Raw genomic sequence first — 26,167 nt, 5'->3', positions numbered from 1 at the left:
TGATTGCTTGTTTTATTTCAGAATATGTAAAGTTTCAAGTTTCCAGCAGGTATTAAAAGTGATTTTTTTGTTTTTAGTGGACATTAAGATGCTTTAGAACTGAAACGACTTCATGTATGGGTACTTGAGGCACTAAATGAGAAACGAAACTTTACAGATTTGTCAGAAGAGAAACAAAAGCAGAAATGAAGGAAACAAACATCTACACGTATAAAGGGAATAATCTTTGTTCTTCCAGAAAAAAATGCCCAAAATGTTCTGACTCCGGCCCCAAAAATAAGATTTGTTGCTTTTCTTTGACCTTTGTGATAACAGACGGAGGATCTGCTGAGCTTTGGACGTTTGGTTCAATAAAAAAAAAACACTAAATGCAACACTGACCACAGAAACAGTAAAAACAGGTTTCAAATACTAGTTTCTGCCTTTAGAAAGAACTAAGAAAACTAAATCTACAGTTTTAAATCACTTCCAGGTCCCTGTTTTCTTCCTGTTTTTCTGTTCTAAAGTGAATTTTTGCAGAAGAAATCGGTCGAAAAGTAGAAATAAACAGATGTTTAAAACCACAGAAATGCCCTGAATCAAAGAAAAATTTATTGAAAATTAAAAGACAGATACTGGAAAGCTCTTGAGAACAGTAAAAAAGTCTTCAGATGAAACAGAAAAGTCCATGCAGTATGTACAGTTAGCGTGGGACGAAGCAGCTCAGAGGGAACCAGAAATATACACCAGAACGTTCTCACAACGTTCCTCTGTTCAGAACATTAAAACTGCAGGATCACAATAATTTAGATCTTCTGTCTATGCATGTACGAGGATTCTTTGAGTTAAAAATCTAAACACATCAGCTGATATGAGGCAGAGAAGCTTCGAGTCTGAAGAACTTCTAGGAGGATTTGGAGCCAAATCATGAAAATCGATGACACGTTTGGTTGATTTTTAACTGAAAACAGAAAAAAAACAAACTTAAGAACGTTTTTATCTCCTGACCACAAACAGGAGAGCTGAAAGAGAACGTCCAGGGAACTGAGAGAGAACGTGTCGCTGCTGATTGGTCCCGTGGAGAGAGAACATGCAGTAAATCTCCAGACCAACAGGTGAACTAAAGGTTCCTCCACACATCACAGAAACAACACAGGAGCAGAATTTTTCTTCTTATTCTCTTCTAAGGCACAAACTCTTCTCGTATTTAGAAAGAAAACGAACTCGCCTCACTAACTCCTCCCACACAGACACCTAACTGAACATTAGAACCGTTAAAATGAAGATGAAGGATGAAGCTCTACTGCTTGCCGTCTCCGGCGTTCTTCAGCTCTTTGTGCTCCACCTCCATGCCGTCGTCTCCCAGCTCTCCCTCCTCTCCTCCCTGGAACATGTCGTGGGTCCACTTGGGGCTGCTCCCTCCTTTCCGGTAAACGAAACGTCCGCGGCGAGTCGGGAACGATCCTCGGCCTCGACCTCGATTATCCACCCAGGTCTTCTCTCCGTCACGGTCGTCGTGCTGAAGAGACGTTCACCAGGAAGAAGAACACAACAACAGGAGCTTTAGCCGGCAGCAGGAGGAGACATGGTGTCTGGAGCAGGAACACCTGGACTTTAAATGGTTCCTTCTTCCATCGTCTCTAATAGTTCTGACCAACCACCTACCAACATTAAAGCTTAGCTACAAGACCTTATTTCCCTAAACTTGTCCAGAACGACTCAAAAATTGTGCAAAATGAGTCAAAAGACGTCCAAAATAACCACAAAACTATCACAATCTTCTCCTAAATTACTCAGTTTTTGCCCAAAATGACAAAAACTTCTCCAGAGTGACCCGAAAGCCGTCGGAATGATCGTTTAAAAATAATTTGGGACATTTTTCCGGTAGTTTTTGACCATTTCTGAGTAATTCCAGACTATTTCTGTGTCATTCTGGACAAACATTGGTTCCCTTTGGACAAATTAAGACACATTTTGAGTCATACTTAACCATTTTTGTGACATTTGACACATTTTCGGTGATTCAGGACGACTTTTGAACCATTCTGAACAAGGTTCTGTTGAAGTGAACAATCAAAATGTGTGTAAAATGATCCTTCCATCGTCTCTAATAGTTCTGAACAAACACCTCTGAAGTTGACCCACAATGACCTTTTTTAAAAGGTGAATTATCAGAACCAGAAGCACATCGAGGGAACCACTGATGGTCTGTAGGACTCTCAACTGTTCACACCAGGATACAGTGTTCAGACTGAGGAACCTGGATGGATTTAACCCTTTAAGCTTCAGTGTACCGCCGGCGGTACACCTACTAATTTGCATAGGAATTTCAAGAATGTCCGACGGCTGCAAACGCGATTATACAAACACTATACACCGATGGAAAGCTTAGATTCTCATGAATCCGCCGGTATAAACCACTTTCAGATGCGATTACCACAGCGGGTGAGAAAAACACATTTGTCCGACAAAAACAAATATTCATCCATCCGTTCTCTATACACGGCTTCAACGCACACAGCGCGACTCACATTTCCGGGTTTATTATTACACACAAAAAAAAGATTCCACAAAAAACGGCTATAATCCAACCTTTTACATCAGATGACACAAGCCAGGAAACTATTTTGTCCAAAACATGTCCTGAAGTCGGTATAAAATCCCCGAATCGGTCGTTTTCAAGGAAATGCACCTCGCGATGCCCGTCCAATATTCCCTGTATTTTTCGTAATTTTTTTTATTTAAAAATAGAATATTAGCGATTTTTTGTACTGAAAACGGCTGGAATTGACTGAAGCTTAAAGGGTTAAACTGACCTCAACCATTCCTCTGTCAGTTTTGGGCCTTTTTACTTTTTTGGTGACGATTTGGTGTCTTAATGGTGACTTTGAGTCTCTCTGTGGTAGTTTTGTCTTTTTGTGGTCATTTTGGTCCTGTTTGTGATGTTTGTGTATGTTTCATCTGGCATATTTGAACCTTTCAGGGTAGTTTTGGCTCTTTTTCAGATTCTGAGGAGGTCAGGGTGGATGTTTTTTTTAAATATTTGTTTGACTCTACATGGAATGAGCTCGTTATGAACTTCCAGATCTCCAGCAGCAGATACTGACCAGGTAGTACTTCCTGCTCTTGGGGGTGTACTCAGGGTCCCACTCCTCCTCTGGGGGGCGCACTGCAGGGTTCATATTAGCAGGGTTTCCATTGCTGCTGTTCCCTGGGTAGTTTCCTCGGCTCCATCCTCGGCCTCGGACTCTGGGGAACTGAAACCACAACAGCAGCTGCAGTCAGACCTCCACACAGCAAACACCTCCAACAACGAGATGGAAGGAAGTCTAGAGACCTGGACCCAGACCAGATCAGACCTGGACCCAGACCAGATCAGACCTGGACCCAGACCAGATCAGACCTGGACCCAGACCAGATCAGACCTGGACCCAGACCAGATCAGACCTGGACCCAGACCAGATCAGACCTGGACCCAGACCAGATCAGACCAGGACCCAGACCAGATCAGACCTGGACCCAGACCAGATCAGACCTGGACCCAGACCAGATCAGACCTGGACCCAGACCAGATCAGACATGGACCCAGACCTGATCAGACCTGGACCCAGACCAGATCAGACCTGGACCCAGACCAGATCAGACCAGATCAGACCTGGACCCAGACCTGATCAGACCTGGACCCAGACCAGATCAGACCTGGACCCAGACCAGATCAGACCAGATCAGACCAGATCAGACCAGATCAGACCAGGACTCAGAAGAACACACACAAGTCAAACTGAATCAGGTGTTAATCTGGTGAGGAGGTGAGTTTCTACTGACTTTACCTTCATAAAACCAGGAGAGCCTGGATTAAGTATGACAGAATGACCATCATGTTCCTCAGCTTTAGGAGGAGGAACAGAGCAGACAGAGGATGAAGGTGAAGCAGGAACTTACAAATCCTCGTCCTCTTCCTCGCTCAGCGTTGTGGCCCTCGTACTCTCGGGGGCCCCTGTCTCCGGGGCCGCTGTAGTCTCGAGGAGGGTAGCGAGGGTGACTGTAGCCCTCCTCCAAGTGCTCCATGCCCTCCCCCAGGTACTCCTTACCCCTGAAGGGGGGAGGATAGGGGGAGGTGGAGGAGGAAGAGGAGGAGGAGGATGGAGAGCGATCACGCTTCTTCTTTCCCTTCCTGTCCGGAAAAGAAATAACATTCTGTCAGAAGAGTTGGTAAAAATGGAAATTAGGGCTGGGCGATATGGCCTGAATAAAAAAAATCTTTTCAATTTTTTCACAGAAAATCCCGATTCACGATTTATTCAAATTTTTTTTAACCCCCAACCAAAAATCTATTTACAGATGACAAAGAAATTGTTCAAACAAGTGATGCAGCATAACCTGAACAATTCCAAACAATAAAAGCAGTCAGAGCGCAGTACTCCACCAAGGATGCTCAGTGACGGATCATTTCTGATGGATGAAATCTGTAATAAACCATTACCCTGTGCTGAGTACAGGCATGTGTTATGCATGTCATGTATTTACACCAAATCATGTTTAAATTACTCTTATAAAGGTCTGTTGATCAGTTCATCACTTTTGGCAAAACTTTGTTTTGCTAGTGTTAAAATAACCGTTCCCTCCAGGCTTTTATTTTGAAGGTGTATTTTGAATGCTATGGGCTTTTATTTTGTAACCATTCCAGCAGCACAGAAAGTGTTTCTCTAAGAAGAGGTTTCTTGACATGATGAAGACGCTGCCGAAAGTCGTAAAATTCACATAAAGCTGAAAGAAAACGGTTCCACGCTGCTGTTTAGTAAAGGATGTGTCTGAACGATGAAGCAGCTGGAATGGAGACAAGAAAGGAGGGAAGGAAAGGAAGGTGAATCTGTGTTCACAATAAGGCTGATGGCTGACCTTAACGTGTCTTGCTGGGGTTTGCTACATCATGACCTAAATATGTAGCAGGCGGCAGGAATTGATGGGACTCAGAAACATCCCACAGTTTAATCGTTTGTTCCTCGTATGATTTCCAGCTGATAAATAATGGTCATTTGTAGTAGGATCAATCATGTGATCATCAGCAGGTAACAGACAGCAATGCCGTGTCTCCCAGTGGAAAATCCCAAACAAAGCTGTGGATCCAGATTATAAACCACATCACTGCCAAAATCTGATCACTTGGTCCTTGTGTCATTTCTGACTTTCCCTAAAATTTCATCCAACTCTGTTAGTCCGTTTTTTAGTGATGTTTCACACAGACAGACGTACACCGATCGCCACATAACTCCGCTGTTCCTTGGCGTAATAATGACTGAAGATACGTTTTGTCTCTTAGCAGTAAGATCTGCTCCACTCACTGCCATGTTGGGGGTGTGAACTCTGAACTACGGGAGCCCAGCAGGCCGGCGTTGGTGGAGGATGTTGATGAGAAAATCGATTTTCATTAAAACAAATCAACATTAAGTACAAACTCGAATTAATCGATAAAATCCACTTATCGCTCAGCCCTAATGGAAATAAGTCGTTATAATAACAGAAGAAAAGTAGAAAAGCTGTTCCAAAGAAACACAAAGCAGAAGAACAGAGAGAGGAAAACCAAAGCTACTGGAAGAATAAAGAAAAGCAGCACAGCTCAGAAACAGAACAGAGGAGGAGGTTGGAGATCCATCCAGCACGGTCAGACATCATCTACTGATGAGCAGAGTAGAGAGGAAACATCTGGAAACATCTACAGTATGTGGACTGTAGACAAAGTTCAGGATCAGGATCCACCGAGGCCCTCAGAAACTAATCACCAACCTCAGACTGATTCTTAGTTTACTTTTAGGAATCGTCAACAGATAGAGGACAGGATGTTAGCCACGCTCATTTTAAAAACTTTTCCTAATAAATACGTCCTTATCCATCAATAATTTAATAACTAACAAACTGAGGTTAAATAGAAATGATTCAGCTCTGGTCAGTGATCATTATCCTCCACATTAGTCTTTGTCATGCTGTCTCTATTAAAATCCCACTATGCTACTAAACTGTACGAGGCTTTAATATAGAGACTGAGATATAGAATCTCTGTTGGAGCTGATCTCAGTTTGTCTGAAACATGAGTTCTGGTTGAGGTTTTATTGTGGGCAGTCTAAGGCACACCTGTGCACTAATCATGGTGTCTAATCAGCATCTTAATATGGAACACCTGTGAGGTGGGATGGATTATCTCAGCAAAGGAGAAGTGCTCACTGTCACACATTTAGACAGATTTGTGAACAATATTTGAGAGAAATGGTGATATTGTGTATGTGGAAAAAGTTTTACATCTTTGAGTTCATCTCATAAAAAATGGGAGCAAAAACAAAAGTGTTGCGTTTATATTTTTGTTGCGTGTATAAACAAAAATAATGCTTAAATATCATATTCATAGCAAACAGGACTTGATGCACCCCCTCATTCTTTTGGCTGAACTGCAGGACGTTTACAGGAAATAAAACATGGTGGAATAAACTGTGAACAGAGGAGAAGTTAGACACATATCTGAAGAGTTTAAGTGGAAAACTCATTTATAGAGGTTGTAAAGATGTAAAAAGGTAAATCTTTGGTACGTAGAGCCTCCATGAAAACTTCACATGATTCTAACCTGGATTCTAAATAAAAATAGCATCAGTATGAGGACTCTCTACCAGTTCTGATGATGTGAATCTTGTAACATAAATAATAAAATGTCAGAGACGTGGTTTTACAGCTACGTTTATCTGATACGGACAGAACAAGCAATGAAGATGTTTTAAAATGAATAAACAATAATTATACTTAGGAAACAGAAAGCAACATTTTATGGACACATCATGAGGACAGAGACTCTGGAAAAACTGACATGAAGAGAATGAAGGCGATGGACGGACTGACATGGAACCATCAACAGAAAGAAATCAGATTAGATGGAGAGAAACTGATGAATAATAAAAACGCCATCTGCCTCCACCTACTTGGACTTCTTGTGGTGTTTCCCAGATTTCTCAGAGGACCTCTCTCTGCTCGGTCCTCGGGAGCCTCCAGGGCTCCTTCCTCCTTCTCGCTTGTAGTCTCGTTCCTTCCCAGCAAACCTCTTACGTCTTTCTATATCCAGGCGAAGGTCCATCACGTCGCCTTTGAACTTTTTACTTGGATCCTGCAGAGAAAAGGTTTCATTATTCACCAAATGAGCCGTTTGTAAGACTGTAGGGCAATTTCTGAATGAAAGAATCAAGCACACATGCTCCCATATGAACAGTCTGAAATGTATGAACACCCACAGTATAAAATAACGACTGTGTTCCCTCTAGTGGTCAACAGTAAACACTACAGTGAAGTAGAATCAGTAGCTGGTGTCACAGATGCAGTAAGTATGTGTAGCAGGTAAAGTCCTTAAATCTGAAACCTGTACTTGTGGAAACCAGCAGCATGCATGTAGCTTAAGAAATAAATTGACTTTCACAGTTTTGTGGCTTGATTTTTTTCTTTTCAGGAAAAATACTTACAAGGTAAAGGCACAGATAACGTCCCTTGAGAGGCTCGGACTCGGGATCTTAATTCACTTCCTTTAAGCCTTTGCTCGGGTTCGTACAAACCCAATCAATAACCATATCTCATAGGCTGGGGGCTTGTTGGCACTTACAAAACACAATTGGGCTCTTTTGATTTAGAAATATGCATCCTTTGAAAGAAAAGCACAAAGCTGAACACTGCTGCTCTGGATTGTCTCAGATTTGCTTCCAAATACGTCAAATTTCAAAAGGGCTGGTCACCTTGTAGCTCGTCTCCTCCACATCCTCAAACAGGTGAGAGTGCCTCTTAAAGGCACTGGGGGAAACATCGATTCTCCTGAGAGGAAGAACAACCTTCAGGTCAGTGGCTTTAGGAGGAAACAGGCAGCAGAAATCAGCTGATTTATTGAACGAGCACCGATCAGCCACAGCATCATGACCCCTGAAGAACATCCATCATCTTGTTTTAATGCAACGTTCTGCTGGAAACTTTCACTTCTGACATTCATTTCTCTATTTATTTGGACAGGACGGTGCTTATTAAGCCTGATGTGGGTCAAATTGACACGTTTTAAAGTTTGAAAATGTGGGGAAAAAAATCTATTTTCACAGTGAAACTTCTGAGGTTCCATTTTTCAACATTTTTGGGAACTCTTTGAACATTTTTTGGTGGACAAAAGAAATGCTAAAAATGTTTAAGAACATTCTCTGGATTCTGGTTTATTTTTATGTGAATGTTCTTAAAGAAAATATTAGAAGTTTTAATGACATAAATGGAATCACTTTAGATATTTTTTTAGGATTTTTTTGAAAGATTTTTATTAATTTTTTGAAAGTATTTACAATAATTTTTTTGCCAAATTTGGGGGATTTTTTTTTAAATAAAACTTTTAAGGAATTATTGGAATTTTCTTCCTGAAGGTTTTACAAATTTTCAGAGATTTGGGGATTTTTTTGCAGAAGTTTTGGATTTTTTTCAGTCGAGGAAACATAACTTCTTGGTGCCCGTAAATGAAAACAGCAGGAGGTTTAATGAACCCGAAAACTCAAAGTTTACAGAAGGTTGCAGTAAACAGGCCGGATTTAGCACACAGCTGATTTCCATCCGTTGTCCCAAACAAAGAAAAACCTGCAGAATTACAGACATATAAAAACAACAGAGTAAAACAAAAAGGATGGTGATGACTTCATTCTGGTCAGGTTAAAGCGACCCTTTGGTGCTGTTATTTCAGGCAGTGCTTCTAGTTAAAGAGCCTGTTTTTATCAGTGTTCACCAGTCTGACCTGCCTCATACAGCCTCTGAAACCAGACACAGGTGGATAGCTGCAGGGACAGTACTCCACTCTGTGCAACCTTTAACAGATAATCTGTGCAAAGGAGAACTTTCTAAATTTTACTTCACAACCGAAAAAGCAAACAAAGCCGAGCAGTGCACCACGATATTGATCAGTTCTTTGGAAAAGTCACGGATACCAACGATCCAACTCGTTACGATGAAACTCTTCACGTTGTAAACCGAGGAGCTACACGTAAACAGAAGCGATGTAATGACGAAACGCCGCAGGTGGAGGACCGCCTGTACGACTTCTGTTTCTGATGGGGCCATCCCATCCATACACTTAAATAGTAAACAAGCACTTCTACATGATCTTAAATTCTTAAGGCTTAAGACTTGATATTCCTCTCAGATTGCACCATGATCAAATGACTATGGCTTTTACTCAAACATTTTGGTAGCTTCTTTTTTCTGACGCTGTTCAATAGAGACACGAACAAACCACCAGGTCATGAAGCAGTATTTGACGTGAGAAAGGATCAGGCCGTGGAGGTCAGATTTAGCATTTTCTGTTGTCATTAAAGGCCGAATTTGTCCTGTGGCACCGGGATGGAGCATCACCAGATACCACAGGACCTTTGGGGGTGTCCTGTGTCACCATAAGACATCCCCATAGTCCTGAGTCCATGAACCACTGGGTCAGAGGAGTTTCAGCAGCACAAAGGGGACCAGCACACTACTTAGACCCTCCAGAAAAACGTGATTATGTGATCGCATGAATTCCTGCATTAATCACCAAAATGCCGCTGATTATGTGGGGAACAATCATTTCCCAAAAGGCCGCATAAAACAGCGCATAATTCTGTAAGAATCTCACATTTCCAGGAAAAAAAGAGAAATATGCGGGTCCCGCTTGATTTCACAATTCCCACATAAAATGAGAAAACTATAACCAAAATAAATGGAGTTGTGAGTTTTTATGTGACGCCCGGCCTGACGTCATCAGTTCATTCACACACACTAGAAGCACGAGCTGATGCAGAGCGACGCTCAGAGACGAAAAACAAGAACGGAGAATGCTCAAAGATCACATTTACCTACGAATATTTCAGCCAGAGACCGGGCAAAACAGGACCCAGATTTACTGCACGATAGCGGGGAAAACTTTTGCACCCCGTGTAACATCGTTCTGGAGCACCGAAGAAAATGAACCGTGTTGCAGGTAGTTTGCTCTGCCTCACAGTATAACTAAGCAGAAAGAATGTTTTATTTCTGAGGAATGTTTAAGTCCTGCTTAAGCTGATAAATGAAACATTAACAGCTCTTACTGTGATGTGTTTTGCATGTAGTATGTCTGTTTATCTTTATGTTGCTCTTTTCATTCAGTGGTTGCCTAGTAACAGGATGTAGGAGAACAATCACCTTTTGTTCCCAGTTCTTACATATTTTGTGTATTTTTGCATATTTCACATCTATTCGCATACTTTGCAACTTTCCACAATTTCCCCGCATAAAATGACATAAAAACCCGCATATTTATTCACATAATCAAGGACTTTAGCCCTCGTTTTTCTGGAGGTGGTCATGATGTTCTGTCTGATCGGTGCATCTTTAACACTCAGGTGATGTGCTGTAGGATACCTGTGGATTTCTGGGCTCTTCCTTGCCTTCATCATTTCTACCTCTGCAGCTTTTCTTTGGTACATGGCAAACCGCTCACTTAAAGTCATGTCTGAGGAGGGGAAGTGTTGGGCTGCAGACAGACAACAAAAAGGCGTTATTCCACAAACTAGACTAACTTATGTATGAGTAATGAACGGGTGGAGCTCCTCAGCGGGTCCAGACTCCTGCTGTCGTGTCTTCCTCAGACACAGCAGCTCCCATCAAACTGTACCTTTGATGTAGTGAACGATTGAGACTATGTGCTGAGCGAACAGCTCCGATGGGCTTCGACGGAGCTGCGCCGACTGAATGTTCTGGAAAATGGAGCGAAACTCTGGATCTTTCTTAGAGGGGTTCAGCAGATCTCTGGGCAAGCTGCGATCTTTAGACAGAGAGGAGCTGAGAGAACAGAAGGAGCATCGATTAATGCAAACATGTCAAACCATATCAGCCCCAATACTAGATCATATGTTCTTCAAAAATCATGTTTGAGGACTAAAAATGTGTTCAAACCACCAGATTCCAGATCCTCCTGCCTGAAAACCTCAGAATCAGCTGATTTCTGAAGTGCAAAACCTTCATGAGAACTTTTAGAGTTACAATGTAAAGCGGAGTGCATAAAATAAAGTTCAAATTTATCACTTTTTGAAGGAGTTTTTCCATCAGAAATTGTGAAAAGTCAAAGGATGTTCAAAAGTCACCCCAAAATGATCAGAAACATCTCCTCAATTGCTCAATTGTTGTTCTCCAAAATAACCCAAAATTGTCAACAATCTTAATTTTGAAAGAATTTAACAATATTTTCTTATTTTTACGTCCTTCACTGATACATTTGGCCTCCTGCATCTGTTGTGGTTTTAATTGGGAATTTAATAAATGTTTAAGCAAAGAAAGCTGTTACCAGTTGAGGATATATCTTATTTTTCACACAGTTTTGATAACAAAAGTGTTTCTAATAAGGCGTTTACGTGACCTGACAGTGCCTTTGTCCTAAATGAAGCTGTTATCAGACTGTTTTACTGCAAACTGAAGCAGTGGAATGTGAACAGTCTGTACAAACTATTTGGGTTTAACAGAAGAAAAGACAGACAGTATTACATCCACAAGGACACTGATGCCAAGTTGTACAGAATGCTGAATGTTTTCTGGTAACCTGCAGGACCAACCGTGTGTTCATCATCTCCTAAAGGTACTTCTGTTGCTGTGCTCCTATTATTTTATGTTGTGATCTGAACTTATGCTGTAATATTGAGGTGAATATTATCTGAATATGAACGTGTGCGCCGCCTCACCTGGGCATTTCTTCTAAAGAACCGATTTTGAGCTCAAACTCCTCCCTGGAAGCAGACAGGTGTCGTACAGGTGACTGCTCTCGAGGAGGAAAAGCTCCAGGAAACAGCGGCCGGTCTTTCTCCCTGGAGGTGGACGGAGGAGTCGGACTCCTCCTGGGCTTCTCCTTCTCTTTCTTCTCCTTCTTCTTGGACTTCTCCTCCTTCTTGGAGCCGTGTTTGCGGCTTCGGTACATCTCCTCGTCCAGGTGATCGACGGGCTCCGCCTCCTCGGCCTCCCTCCGGCCCTTCTCTTTAGCAGACGGGTAGGACGTCGGGTAACTGGGCTCGTCCCCCCACTTACCGAAAATGTCCCGCGCTGTGAGGGCGGGTTTGGCCTCTCCTTCCTCCTCCATGTCCCGCTCCTTCAGCCCGTGGGACTTCAGGAACTCCTCTTCTCCGGCGTCAAAGAAGGGCAAAGTCTTGTCGTCCTTGGAGTCGGTGAAGGAGGCCGAGGAGATGCTGAACACATCTCCAGACTTGCTGCTTTTCTCTGCTTCTCTTTCTGCAGAGATCTGCTCCTTTTCACGACCATTCTCCTTTTCAGACGCTTGTTTTTTGCCTTTATTCTCAGCCAAGAACCTGAAACAGAGAACCAAAGCCAGCTTCAGCAGCTACACCAGAGAAATAACGAGAGAAACGCTTAATTTAATGATCATATTTAGGAGTGAGCTGAACAATGCAAGAGGTAAAAACACGACCACACAAGTACGACATACGGCCACAAGCTGAAAACACACACCAGGGATGGGCACGTCTAAACACAGCTCTACAAAAACTGCATTTGTAAGAAGTCTGTGTGGATTCTCAGTGATTAAAAGAAGCTTCAACTCAGCCTTAAGTATATTTACAAGCAAAAACTAGAAATGTGCAAATATATTCTTGGTAGGCCTCAGAGAATTACTTCCATACTCGGTCAGTGCAGGTACGAGCTGACTCGTCTGAGTTTCACAGAACCGTTAAAAATATTCACCTCTTTTTTTTTTTTTTATTGGTTTAATAAACTTAAAACTCGGCCAGTTTTATTCTCTACTCTATGAACTTTGCCAGGAAACTAAAGACAAACCTAGAAGCTGATTGGCTGTCGGTTGTAATTTCCTCTGGTGATCATTGGTCACATACAGATTAAATCCCATCCCTGATGCAAACAGAACAGACCAGAACTCACATTTCAGTGGTTATACTCACGGAGCAGCACCGTCCTAAGTAAGGGGATTCATAGAGCCGGCTACATTCAAAGCATTAAAATCAGGAGGCTTATGTTTCATTCCTTTTAAACCTCTATTCTTCCAAGGATCTTTGAAAACAGCTAAACATGTTTGAGAGACAGATAACGTTTATAGTTCGTTAGGAAAATGAAAAGGGAAATGCAGTAACAGTCCGATGTGCAGAGAGAATCGGTGGACATACTTTTTGAAGGCAGCAGAGATCACCGTCTTATCTCCAGACTTGGCGTCCTCCTTAGAGAAGAACCCGAAGCCGCTGAAGGAGGCCGTCTGTCCGGACTTGGTTGGACTCTTGGATGGAGGAGGCGACACGCTGCCGACGGTTTTCCACAGCGAACCGCCGCCTGCCGGGACTTTAGCGTCGGCAGCTTCGTCCTTCTTGGCCTCGGGGCTGCTCCGTTTGGGGCTGGCGTCGTAGTCGATCCATTTCCCTCCGGACGCCTTCTCGATGGCGCTGCCGTCGGCCGCCTGACCCGGTTTCTCTGCCGGACTCTCTGCTACCTTCTCCTTGTCCCTGGAGCCGGGCTTGGCCTTGCTGCTGCGGTGCCGAGGGGACGGGGATCTGGACCGGGACGAGAAGCTGGAGCGTCTGGAGTGCCGAGATCTTCCCGAAGACGAGCGGTCGGAGAAGCGGGATCGGCTCCGGCTGCCTGAACGCTTCTTGGGCGTGCGGGAGCGAGAGCGCCCCCTCCTGGGGCTGTGGGAGTGGTGGTCCTGGTCGTGGTGGCGGTCGTGCCAGCCTCCGCCTCCTCCTCCTCCTCCACCTTGCCAGTTAGCCTTGTAGCCATAGCCGCCGCCTCGGTTCTGGTAGTGGCCTCGCTGGTAGTAGCCTCGGTTGCGGCCCCGGTAGTGGTACGGCCTCCGGTAGCCCCGGTTGTAGCCTCTGAAGCCGCCTCTGTTGTTCTGATAGTCCCGGGACGGGTAGTTTCTGTAGGACGGAGAGTGTGAGCGAGACCGGGACCGAGACCTGGAACTGGAGAAGAGAAGAAGAATTAGAACAGGAGAGTCAGACTCATTTTATGGCGCATCGACTCGACTTAACTCGGTGTAGGTCGTTTCCCATTACAGTTGAGCACCACCTCATCGTCACAGCAGCCTGGAAGTCATTTTACATCATTTGTGTGCGACACAAACGCAACAACAACGGAGGACATGGAGGCGATGGTACGACTGCTGCGGCTTTTTGTCAGATTAAAACTAAAAGGAGAGAGTCAGAGAAAGCCGTCGCTGTTGCCAGTCGTTTTAAAAAAATCACGGCTTTGGTTGAAGGAGTCGCTCATGTGTCATCAGTCCCCGTCCAATCAGTGGCACTCTGCAGACGTCACATGATCAGCTCCACTCAGCTCGCTTTTTTGTGGTCTTGTTTCTCATTTTTGTCGTTTTGCGTCTCAGTTTAGTAATATTTTGTGTTGTTTTTGTCTGACTTTTGTTGTTTGCATCATGTTCATGTCAGTCTGTGTTCTTTTTGTCTTGTGTTCTTTGTTTTTTTGTTGTTTTGTTTCTCGCTTTTGTCATGTCTTGTTTTTGGTGCTTATCCATTTTTTTGTTGCTTTGTAACTTCTTTGTCTAATTTTTTGTCTTTGTTTCGTGTCATTTCTCAGCTTTTGTCGTTTTGTGTCTCATTTGTCATATTTTGTATTGTTTTTGTTATTTTTTGTCTGACTTTTGGCGTTTTGTTTCTCATTTTTGTGACCGTTTCATTTTGTCTCACTTGTGTTTTTTTTGTCTTATGTGTGTCATTTTGTGTCTCGGTTTTGTCATATTTTTTTCCATGTTTTTGGTCTTTTTTTGGCTGAATTTTGTTTCTTTTTTAAATAATAATAATACATTTTTTTTCGCAATGCCTTTCATAACACCCAAGGTCACTTTACAGAGGATAAAACACAATAAAATAAATAAAAACAGACACAAGTTACACTACAGTTAAAAAAAACAATGAATGAATTACACTGAATTTGCAGATCTGAACAGATGAGTTTTGAGTCGTGACTTAAACTGGGTTAAAGAGGGAATGTTTTGGATGTCTGGTGGGAGAGAATTCCAGAGTTGGGGAGCAGAGCGGCTGAAAGCTTTGCTCCCCATGGTGCTGAGGTGGATAACTGTTGTCTTGTGTTTCCTTTTTGTCTCGCTTGAGTTGTCTGTCCAATTTTTTGTTGTTTTTTAAGTGCAAACGATACTTTTTTTGGTCTATTGTTTACAAGAAAAACTTCCTAAAACTAAATTCTAACAAAATACTCAACATTTATTATTATCGACTCGACTCGTTTCGCTTGGAACCCCGGCCCAGTGGGTCCTAAAATACTTCCTGGTACCAGGTACTACATCCTGATGGAAAACCTCACAAAGTAGAGCCGAGCCGGTGCTGGTGGAAAAGCACCATTAGTCCAGGTTGGTTCCACCTTCACTCCAGTCTGATCTCCAGTAAAACCAGTAAAACCACAGCATAATAACCTCTAAATAACCACAACTCCTAATGGTTCCTTTGTTTTAGTGCAGAAATGTTCACATTTAAGGAATTATCTTTTTACTAAACATCATGAACAACCTGAAATTTATGAAGAAAAATAAATTCAGTTTCATCCACATTCATCCTCAGTTTATCATTTCCACATTACAACTTCCAGATCACAGAGTGTCTACAAAGGAACACAACATTTAGTCACCTGGACCTGAACCAGAAAGGATTTCACAACTTGCCAAGATCCAGAAATGATTGACCTGTTTTGACCCACAGGCCTCATGTTGGACCCTCTGGAGGACCGCTTTTGGTCCATGGGCCTCATGTTGGACCCTCTGGAGGACCGCTTTTGGTCCACGGGCCTCATGTTGGACCCTCTGGAGGACCGCTTTTGGTCCATGGGCCTCATGTTGGACCCTCTGGAGGACCGCTTTTGGTCCACGGGCCTCATGTTGGACCCTCTGGAGGACCGCTTTTGGTCCATGGGCCTCATGTCGGACCCTCTGGAGGACCGCTTTTGGTCCACGGGCCTCATGTTGGACCCTCTGGAGGACCACTTTTGGTCCATGGGCCTCATGTCGGACCCTCTGGAGGACCGCTTTTGGTCCACGGGCCTCATGTTGGACCCTCTGGAGGACCGCTTTTGGTCCACGGGCCTCATGTCGGACCCTCTGGAGGACCACTTTTGGTCCATGGGCCTCATGTTGGACCCTCTGGAGGACCACTTTTGGTCCACTGGCCTCATGTTGGACCCTCTGGAGGACCGGTTTTGACCCACAGGCCTCATGTTGGACACCCCTGGTTTACAGCATCTACACTGAGCGTGGTTCGGCTCATCCTGACTGTTAAATACTGCAAAAAACAAACACTACAGATAAAACTGATCAAACATTTAAATCAAACGTTTTCCTGTCAGAACAGTCAACTCTGAGCGACCTGCTGCCTCAAAGACAAACAACTAAACGAGTTCAGCTCAGAGGATTTAACCTTAAAATTCAAATGAAGGAAAAATAAAACCTTCCTTACAGACGATAAAACATCCAGCCTTCCAGATACGTTACAGGAACCCTCTAAACGCTGCCGCTCTGCTTGCCTACTGGGTGTTTTCATTGATCAGATTAGCTCCAGCAGGATGTCTGGACCTATGTGTTGGTAAAAGGTGGAACCAGGACGCAATCTGCTCTAATCCAGAGGGAGGAAGCAGCCAGGGGGATGGCTGCTTCCTTCTTAGACAAATCATCGACATGCAGCTTAGAGGAGCTCTTCAGGGGGGAAAAAACGCCGTTCAACCAGTCAAAGATGTTAACCTTTGAGCTTCAAACACAAACTGCCCTGAGAACAGAAAACACTCTGATGAGTTTAAAACTGAACCTGCAGCGGATCTTAACTCTACACAACACCATCTGTAATCACTACATAATTCAACATGAAACCTTCAGCATAAATGTGATGTTTATTGTTGCAGAGACGTGTCTTTATGAAGCCAACAGAGACTGAAATACGAGACATTTCCTGGTTGTTTTGTGCTTCAGACATGGAGATGTTCATGTAGAAATACACTAACAGGATGAAGCGAAAATCTGAAGTGAAAATATCTGAACACAGCAGTAAACAAGAAAAGCCCTCAGAGTTCAGTCCTCCTCCAAGGCTGCTCATTCCCCCGTATGTCAGAAATGCAGCATTTATTTATTAGTTATTGATGATCAGAAATCACAGCAACATAGAATGTGTCCATTTAGTTTTCAGTCATTTTTAATAATTTTCTGTTTATTCTGAACAGACTTAAGTAAATTTGGTCAATTTCTGAGTCATTGTGGGAGGATTTTTTCATTCCTGACAACCTTTGTGTAATTCTGGACAAATTTTCTGCAATTTTGGATCATTTTCAAGTCATTTTGGATGATTTTTACAGCATCTTGGACATATTAAATAAGGTTACTGTATTGTAAATTTAGGCTTATTCTGCAAATTTTCAGTCATCCTGGATAATTTTTAATAATTTGAGAGAAATTCTGAATGATTCTGGATTATTTTCCAGTCATTTTAGACCATATTTTTATGTTATTCTGGGAAAATTTTCATCGTTTTAGATCATTTCTGGAAAATGTTCTGTAATTCTGGATCATTTTTGAAGCATCCCGGACAATAAGAAAAGCCCTCGGACAGCTCGGTCCTCCTCCAAGGCTGCTCATCTGTCGTATCATTTCCAAATTAGTTCTAGTGTTTTATTCTGTATTATGTTCTGCTTATTTTAGATGTTCTCTCTGGTTTCACTTTACTTTCAGCCGCCCGGTTCTTTGGTGTGATGTCGACTCTCTAATTATTTAATTCTCGGAGTTTTTGATTTTTAACTTTAACCTCCAACCATATTCTTTAATTTTCAAACTGCTTTGTTTGAAACAGATGCTAATCTAATTAATTATTCATTATTTGTTATCATTTTTACTGTTTATTTTAACTGACTGCTCTGACTTGGTTGTCTGTGTTTTAACTGTCAAAGTACTTTGTGAACGCTGTTCTTCAGGGTATAAATAAAGTTATTAATGTTTACGTGACAGCTGAATTATTCAACATTTCATGTACCAAACAGCTGGGGTGAACTTCTGAACGGATCAGTAAATGTAAGTCTGCGTCATTTATAAACATTCAGCTCAGACACATGAGGGAGGATCTGAGGATCTACCTGTAGCGTCGTTTCCTGGATCTTGAGCGGGATCGGCTTTTGGAGTGAGATCTGGAGTAGGACCTGGATCTGGACCTGGATCGGGACCGAGCTGGAGAATCTGGAGCCTTTGACATGTCTGCGATCAGTCAAGCCAGTATAGATGATCCTGAAAAACACAGAAGAAAAGGAGATGCCAGAGACAGAATTTATGCTCTAAATGTTCACTGAGGAAACGAAACGATTCAAACGACCTCCACACTAACTGGAGGTTAACTAATTTAGAGCAACTTTAACTAATATGAGCAACTGTAACATTCAGTTAGATCACTGATGAACAGGTTTGCAGTAGGGCTGGACCCCAATATCCGGATATTCGTTCGCTACGGCACTATCCGGATATTAATTTGGTATCCGAATATTCGCCTCCCAACCCTCCGTCGGACGTTACCGGGCGGAAAGAATATGCCGCGTTACTGTCTTCCCTCCGCCTTCAGCCCACATCGGCACTTATCGGCTCATCTCATCATGTGATCACATAAACATATACACATATGTCTATAACATATACACATATGTCTATGTGATCACCCCTTCCTCCCCCCAGACGAAAATATTCGGAGCTCGTCTCTTCCCTGCGCCTTCGGCCCATTTCGGCTCATCCCGCCGTGTTCTTCGGCTCATCTCGGCTCCTCCAGTCGTGTTTCTTACCACCACCTGAATGGCCGGGTGGCTGCCGACTCTGACGTCGCGCTTCACTTCGTTGCATAAACAGAGACAACAAGATACTGAAGACCTCTGCTGAAGACAAAACGAAGGCAACGAAGGTCGGTTTACACTGGGTTCAATCTGTCATCAGGAAATGTTGGCCAGAACTTTATAAAAATGAGAAAGGATCTGAATTTTCGGTCCGTCTGTGTCACAAGCCGCCGCCTCCACTACCGCACCTCCGCCGCCGCGCCGCACCCCCCCCGTCGGACATTATGGGGCGGAACGAATATTCGGATATTCGTCTTTAATAGGGCCCGAATATTCGGAGGCCAGAAACCACTATTCGGGCCAGCCCTAGTTTGCAGACAAAACCTCAGAGAGAATCGCTGCAAAAAGCTAATCTAAATCCTAAACTCCGAGCAGAACCTCCTCCAGAGCAGGTGAGCTGTGCAGCCTCGGTTACCATGGAGACCTACAGGTGAAAGACAGTCACCTTCACAGCGTTTTAGATTCTAGCTGAAGGCTCAACATACCAGCTAACACACTAATCTCACCCAAAAGGTCAGACCGTTGAGCTAACATCAAACAGATCCCCACATTAATCAGGCCTGAGCAGCTTCTCCTGCTGACAGGTTAAAGGCAGGACACCGTGTCGCCTCGCCGTCCGTCAACAACCACCGCACAAACCTGACCTTCAACCGTCACAGTGAAATACATCAGGAGCAGCGATAGCCAACGGCGGCCAACAGGCTTCAGACGGCGGCAGACAGCTGGACAGAGAGCCAACGTGTTCAGAAACCTGGATCTACACCAACCTGAACAGAGCTGCTCTCCAGAGACACGACCTTACTACAGAACGATCTGACTCATGGCTCTACATCTACTGCAGATACTATCAGAGGAGGCTGAGTCAGAACCAGCTCTGAGAGGTTCTACAGGCAGCTCGAGACGACTGCCAAGGAAGTGATGCCGTAAAATCATGTCAGAGTTATTTATAGGAGGCCCTCCAGCTTTAAGGCTCAGACAGGAACCTTTAACATCCCTTAGATCAGCCCTCCTGTAGTTTTCATTTACGGGTACAAAAATATTGTTTCCTCGTCTGATAAAAGTCCAAAAATTCAGCAAAAAAAGTCCCCAAACTTCCTAAAATCTGCAAAACCTTCAGGAAGAAAATTCCAATAATTCCCCAAGGTTTACCTTAAAAGTTTTTTTTTTTTTTAAAAATCCCCCAAATTTGGAAAGAAAATTCTTGTAAATATTTTTAAAAATGAGCAAAATATTACAAAAAATCCTAAAAATATCTAAAATGATTCCATATATATCAGTAAAATTTCTAACAGAACATTCACATAAAAATCAACCAAAATCCAGCGAATTTGAAGTTTTACTGAGATATATGGAGTCACTTTAAATATTTTTACTGTTTTGAAAGGAAACTGAGATCAGACTTTGCAATCTCTACTTTTTCTATCTCATAAAGGAATAAAATTCTCTAATTCATACGTTCTCTTGTAGATGAAAAGACTCTGGATGTTAGTGTAACGGTAGAAAAAGAGCATTAGTAGGAATAATAATTCAGCTGTATGCCATGATTTTGAATGCATAAGAGGAAAATGTTGTGGTGTTTTTAAAGCATCCAGCAGCAGATGTCTTCCATTGAGCAGCTTTTTACTGAATTGTGGAAGTGAAGTCAACAAACCTGACTCCAGGACAACTTCTGAATCAGTGCTGAATGAAATTTGACGATTCCAGAGGAGGTGAGGAATCAGAAAACCTTTGGAGGGTGCAGCCGGTAAAGACATGAGACTTTATTTGTCCAGCTTGTTTGTTCTGCTGCCTCCCTACAGAGACGCTTCAGTTAAAATAGAGAACGAGTGGCGGTGCTTCAGAGCAGCGAAGCGAGGAGAATGTTTTACTACGACCAGGATGTGGAGAAAGCAGCGTCCCTGGTGAGAATGACGTCAGTCTGCCGGCTCTATTGTCCATGTCTGAAGCGTTTGCATTGGATTTGAGGCTCCAACTGAGACCCCAGTCAAATGTATGAGGGTGCTTTTCTCTGCACGTTGCTGGGAGGTTGTTCTCAGGTTCACCAGACAACGGTCAGGACTAAAGTTAGAGACCACCTGAACCAATCAACCACACAAAAGACCCTCAAACTTTCTACAATCATTATGAAGTTGGGGGGGGGGAATTAAAATGAAAACGTGGCAGATTTCACACAACACTAAAGTCCTTCTGTCTTAAATATGTGGGATGAAGTTAAGGAATGGATCGAGCAGTTTAAAACGCAGCACAAAGACGAGGTTTTCAGGAAGGGAGGAAGAGAGGCTCTCACATGGATATATCACCCATTATTTAATATTTGTTTATTTATATAGTTTCTATAATTTGTATATTATTTAATTCGTATAATAAATAACTGAATTATTAAGTAATGATATAATTTAATTTACATAATTAAAAATTAATTGCATGAAATGAATTATTTATTTAATAAATATCAAAATTAATTAAAAAATAGTTATATCAATTAAATAATTTAATTGATAAACAATTAAATAACTTAATTTATGTAATTCATTAAAAATAAATATATGAATTAAATTATTTATTTGATAAATAATTCAATTTATATAATTAATTTTAACTTATATAAATTTAAATATAAATTTAACGATTTATTTAACAAATAATTAAATATTTTAATTTATATAAATAATTTTAACTAAACAAATAATATTGTTATTATTTACTAAAATAAATACTATAAGTACTGTTTGTTTTCTCTGTTTTTTTTTCGGCATATAAAACTGACTTTAGGTGGTGTGGGAATGAGATAGCAATGCTTAGTATTCTTTTTTAAAAAGCACACGGATAAGTTTCAATGATGCTGACAGTGATGATGAAAACAGCAGCCCATAATACTTACTTCATAAATAAATACAGGAGTGGGGTACTGGGTGACTGATATGTCGGGTTATTTTTTGCTTTGTTTTGTTGTTGCTTTTTGAATATTTGCGATTTATTTTGCGGCTTTTTGTCCCCTTACATGTGGCAAATAAAAACACTGGTTCATTCTAAAGGGAAGGACTGGGTGTCAGCGCAGACCTGTATTCAGAGAAGAGGTGATTATTTCAAATGTAAATCAGGTTTTAGTGGGGGTAACCTACAAACGCCTCCTGCAGGACGCTGCGTAGTGAAGAACCAGCGTTGGTATTCAGCAGCAGCTCTGACTCTGTTCTGCTCTGGAAAAGGCCTTGCAGACTTTCTGCTGCCCTGAATGCTAATCACAGCGAGCTGATGTCCACCACGTTATCTGCTACCCAAGCAGCACCGAGACAAAAAAAGGAAGTGAAAACCAGCGTGAATAATTCCTGATTTTTCCTGTTTCGTTCCTGCACACTGAATCTGTCGGTAAACTAGATGTTTGACTGGATGTACGACCTGCACACGCTAAGCTTTCACATGTTTCATAAACGGTTTCTGTAGCCTCAGCAAGAGCTGGAAGATTTCAGGGAAATATCCAAGTGTGGGAGATTCAATCTGACTCATGATTTAATGTCTTTAGTAGATTTTAGCGCCTTAGATACCAACAATAATGTGACAAACCATACATCTGAAATTGCAGCTAATTGCTGCATCTTAAATTGTGATTTCTATTTGAAATCCTCGACTCAGCAAACGTCACAAAGTGTTCTGTGAGGGAGTTAAAGCAGAACTGGTCGAGGTTTACATGGACAAATGTACAACTAATTATAAATATTTTAATATTATAATTAGCTTTCACAAAGAACATTAATCAGCAACAACATTTATAATTGATCTGTAGTTTCAGTCATTTTTTATGTGAACTTTCTACACATTTCTAGCAACAGAAGACAAAGATTGCTGCCATTTACTACAACAAATGAGAACTGTTTAAACTCTGGATTGATTAAGGAACAAAAAGAAAAAAAAACTAGCAGCACAGAGACGATGAGCAGGATGCAGCAGAACGCTTTCTGGAGCCTCAATAAGGGCGATTTCAGGTAAAGGAAGACGACATAATTTGTAAAACCACTGATAACAGGATGGCCTTCAGAACAAACGATTCTTATCTGAAAGCCTCGACTCATTTTACATCACATACAGTGTTCTCTGATGGACTTTTAGCAGAATGAGTTGTGGTTTACTTTGTGGACTAGCGGGGCTGGTGGTGGAGCTTCAGGTTCAACAATCCTGCAGACAAAGACTCTGAAACCTGAGAACCAGAGAGAAGCACAGACCAAACCTAACCCCAGTGTTTTTATGACGTTCTAATTCCCCAAAGAGTCTCCACATTGATCCGAGTCATAAACAGGAGCCGGCTGCATGTTTAGAGCTGTAACGGACAATCGATTATTTATCAACCATTAAATTAACTGTAGAATACTTTAACCCTGCTGTCATCCTCTGGGTCTAATTGAACCGATTTAAAAATGTAGAAAAATATAGATTTTCTAATGTCCACATTTTCAACATTTTCGAGAAATTTTTGAACGTTCTTTAGTGGAAAAAAAGAAAAGTTAAAAAATATATTTATTTCAGAACATTCACATAAAAAAATCTACCAAAATCCAGTGAAATTTCTCTGGATTTTGGCTGATTTTATGTGAATGTTCTGAAAGTAAATATCAGAAGTTTTAATGATATATATGGAATCCCTTTAGGTAGTTTTAGGATTTTTGGAAGATTTTTACTCGTATTTAAGAAATATTTACAATAATTTTCTTGCCAAATTTGGGGGATTTTTTTAAAATAAAACTTTTAAGGGAAACTTAAGGAATTACTGGAATTTTCTTCCTGAAGCTTTTATAAGTTTTCAGAAATTTGGGGATTTCTTTTCCAGAATATTTGGATTTTTTTCAAACAAGGAAACAATATTTTTTGGTGTCTGTAAATGAAGACAACAGGAGGGTTGATAATGAGTTTGAGTTTTCAAAGAATCTAAATTCTCTTATTTCAGTTTCCTGCTTCTGAATATTTTCTGGTTTCTTTCCTTCTCTGACAGTAAATGGAACATCTTTGGACAAAACAACACCTGTGAGGAACACCTATTGATGTTTTTGACAGAATACTCAACAAGGAAAATAATCATTTGTAAAAGCCCTTAAATGACGTAAACCAGAGGTGGGCCAAAAGTGGTCCTCCAGAGGGTCCAACATGAGGCCCGTGGGCCAAAAGCGGTCCTCCAGAGGGTCCAATCCGGCCCTCAAAGTGTAAAAATTCCAGAGAAGACATTAAAGGGGAACTTCGTTTTTTTCAACCTGGGGTCTGTTTTCATGTCATTTCATACATGTGAGTGATGGAGAAATGAATTTTTGACATAGCCTCAGTATTTAGCCAGGCAGGCAGCTTAGCAGCTCAGCTAGCAGCTCAGCTAGTGAAAAGTATGGGACAACTTGCCCCCCGCGTCAAAGTCCGCCCTAACGTGCTTTTTGCCCCACACTGACCGGCTCGGATAGTCTCAGTGAGTGTCCCACAACATAGTAGAGATGAGAAGTGAACGAAAACCTCCACATTACCTGGTGATCGCTCTTTGTCGTGGTCTGTATCCAAATCTCAGGAAAAAAGCAAATCTCGTTCCGAAATCGCACGAGAGCTCGTGCCAAAACACCGGTTTTGGCACGAGCTCTCGTGCGATTTCGGAACGAGATTTGCTTTCTAGCGTCCTGAGATTTGGATACAGACCACGACAAAGAGTGATCACCAGGTAATGTGGAGGTTTTCGTTCACTTCTCATCTCTACTATGTTGTGGGACACTCACTGAGACTATCCGAGCCGGTCAGTGTGGGGCAAAAAGCACGTTAGGGCGGACTTTGACGCGGGGGGCAAGTTGCCCCATACTTTTCGCTAGCTGAGCTGCTACTTCTTTGGATAAGAAAGTAAAATACTAGATTGTTCATTGTTCGTGTCTCATTTTGTAATATTTTGTCTTGTTTTTGTTGTTTTTGTCTGACTTCTGTGGTTGTGATCCTCCAGTAAATCCTCCATGGTTCAGTTCCAGGTGACTAAATGTTGTGTTCCTTTGTAGACACTCTGTGATCTGGAAGTTGTAATGTGGAAATGATGAACTGAAGATAATTCCTTAAATGTGAACATTTGTGCACTAAAACAAAGGAACCGTTAGGAGATGAGGTTATTTACAGGTTATGTTGTGGTTTTACTGGAGATCAGACTGGACTGGATGTGGAACCTGGACTAGAACGGGTTTGACTCTCCTGACATAAAGGATAATATTATAATATTATAGTAACACAGTAAGAAGTAGCTTCTCCGGCAAATTTCTGTAAAAGCATTTAAACATTTCTTTTCTGAATGAAGCTGCACTTATTTTCCAACTACTTTGATAAGCCTAGGAGTATTTTCTGAAATCAAAGTCCTGCTACTTACATGTTCATATCTTCTGGTTAAATTAATTATGGACAAATCTAGACAGTAAAGATTTCATTTTAGGCTTCTCGAAACACATTTTCCACCAAACAACTAATCAATTCACCAAGAAAACATTGAAAATGTGCATTTGTTGTAGCTCTGCTTTTATAATCCAACTACTGCATAAAGTTTTTCCGCATTCACATGTAGCTGACAGACACATGGCCATGCTTTTCCCCTCAGCAGACAGAATGCAGAGTTTGGACCTTCATCTGCAGGTTGTTAATTCGCTCATTCGGTTAATCATCAACATTTAAGGCTACGATTGTGCAAAAAACACAGTAAAGGTCAGGAGAACGGGTGTCACCGAACCTCAAACACACACACATATATAAACACGTGTAAAATAATATCAGAAATAACAAGAGTTTGGCTTTCTGCTGCAGCCAATACTGATTCCAATAACTGACTACAGATATCGACACCAGCGGCTCATCTTTCACCGCTAGCTAGCTGCTAACTTTAACCACCGACCGGCGAAGAGACCAGCAGAAACCCGGTTACCTTTATTCAGCAGAGTGGACGAGGTTCGGTTCGGAGAGCAAATGATTTCAGGACCGCAGGAACCGTCGAGGCCAGAAGCTGCCCGCTCGTCTGCGGCGTCCTTCCTGGTTCTGCTCAGTCTGCCAACGGCTGCTAGCCTGCTAGCCACCTAGCCACTTAGCTGCTATCCTGTTAGCCACCTAGCCTGTTAGCAGCAGCTCTGGGACCAAGTTAGCGAACAACCCAGACGCTCGATACCGTTACGGGAAGAAAGATGGCCGGTCTGCGATGTCATTTCTTGTTAAATTTACACATGAGAACGACTCTATGTTTTTGTAAATTGCGCTATTTAAGGAATCGAGATTTAGTGGCAGCTAACGATCGAGCTCACGCTGACTGACACTAACATTAAGTGCAAATCACGCGAGA

The 26,167-nt window shown here is 42.0% G+C and overlaps 1 protein-coding gene across 50 annotated transcripts; it reads right to left on the bottom strand.

Annotated features, from left to right (window-relative positions):
- Window positions 1-569: 569 nt before the first annotated feature.
- Window positions 570-26,167, bottom strand: thrap3b (thyroid hormone receptor associated protein 3b). 50 transcript variants are annotated; one of them, XM_051955411.1, is made up of 12 exons: window positions 25,760-26,167; window positions 18,112-18,259; window positions 13,155-13,943; window positions 11,709-12,326; window positions 10,649-10,815; window positions 10,396-10,507; window positions 7,740-7,815; window positions 6,942-7,123; window positions 3,581-4,153; window positions 3,439-3,536; window positions 3,087-3,404; window positions 570-1,498 (listed from the first exon to the last, which is right to left on the bottom strand). In XM_051955411.1, exons 2-9 carry the CDS (start codon window positions 18,225-18,227, stop codon window positions 3,871-3,873), a joined length of 2,343 nt encoding a protein of 780 aa, XP_051811371.1. In that variant the 5' UTR covers window positions 18,228-18,259; window positions 25,760-26,167; the 3' UTR covers window positions 570-1,498; window positions 3,087-3,404; window positions 3,439-3,536; window positions 3,581-3,870. The 50 variants fall into 50 exon arrangements, with proteins under 50 accessions (XP_051811371.1, XP_051811382.1, XP_051811386.1 ...); XM_051955422.1 differs by having other exon boundaries at window positions 3,087-3,360; window positions 3,471-3,536; XM_051955426.1 differs by having other exon boundaries at window positions 3,087-3,338; window positions 3,471-3,536.

Source organism: Acanthochromis polyacanthus, chromosome 11 (assembly GCF_021347895.1).
Source record: "Acanthochromis polyacanthus isolate Apoly-LR-REF ecotype Palm Island chromosome 11, KAUST_Apoly_ChrSc, whole genome shotgun sequence".
NCBI lineage: Eukaryota > Metazoa > Chordata > Actinopteri > Pomacentridae > Acanthochromis > Acanthochromis polyacanthus.
The sequence above is the reverse complement of the archived record's forward strand: the minus strand, read 5'-3'. Positions and strand labels throughout refer to the sequence as shown.

Excerpts from the sequence above, each read along its gene's own strand:
- thrap3b (XM_051955383.1), bottom strand. The coding sequence starts at position 18,227 with ATGTCAAAGGCTCCAGATTCTCCAGCTCGGTCCCGATCCAGGTCCAGA. Across the intron at positions 12,327-13,154 it reads ATCTCTGCTGCCTTCAAAAA|GTTCTTGGCTGAGAATAAAG; the intron begins GTATGTCCACCG and ends TCTCTGTTTCAG. Across the intron at positions 10,816-11,708 it reads TCTTTAGAAGAAATGCCCAG|CTCCTCTCTGTCTAAAGATC; the intron begins GTGAGGCGGCGC and ends CTGTTCTCTCAG.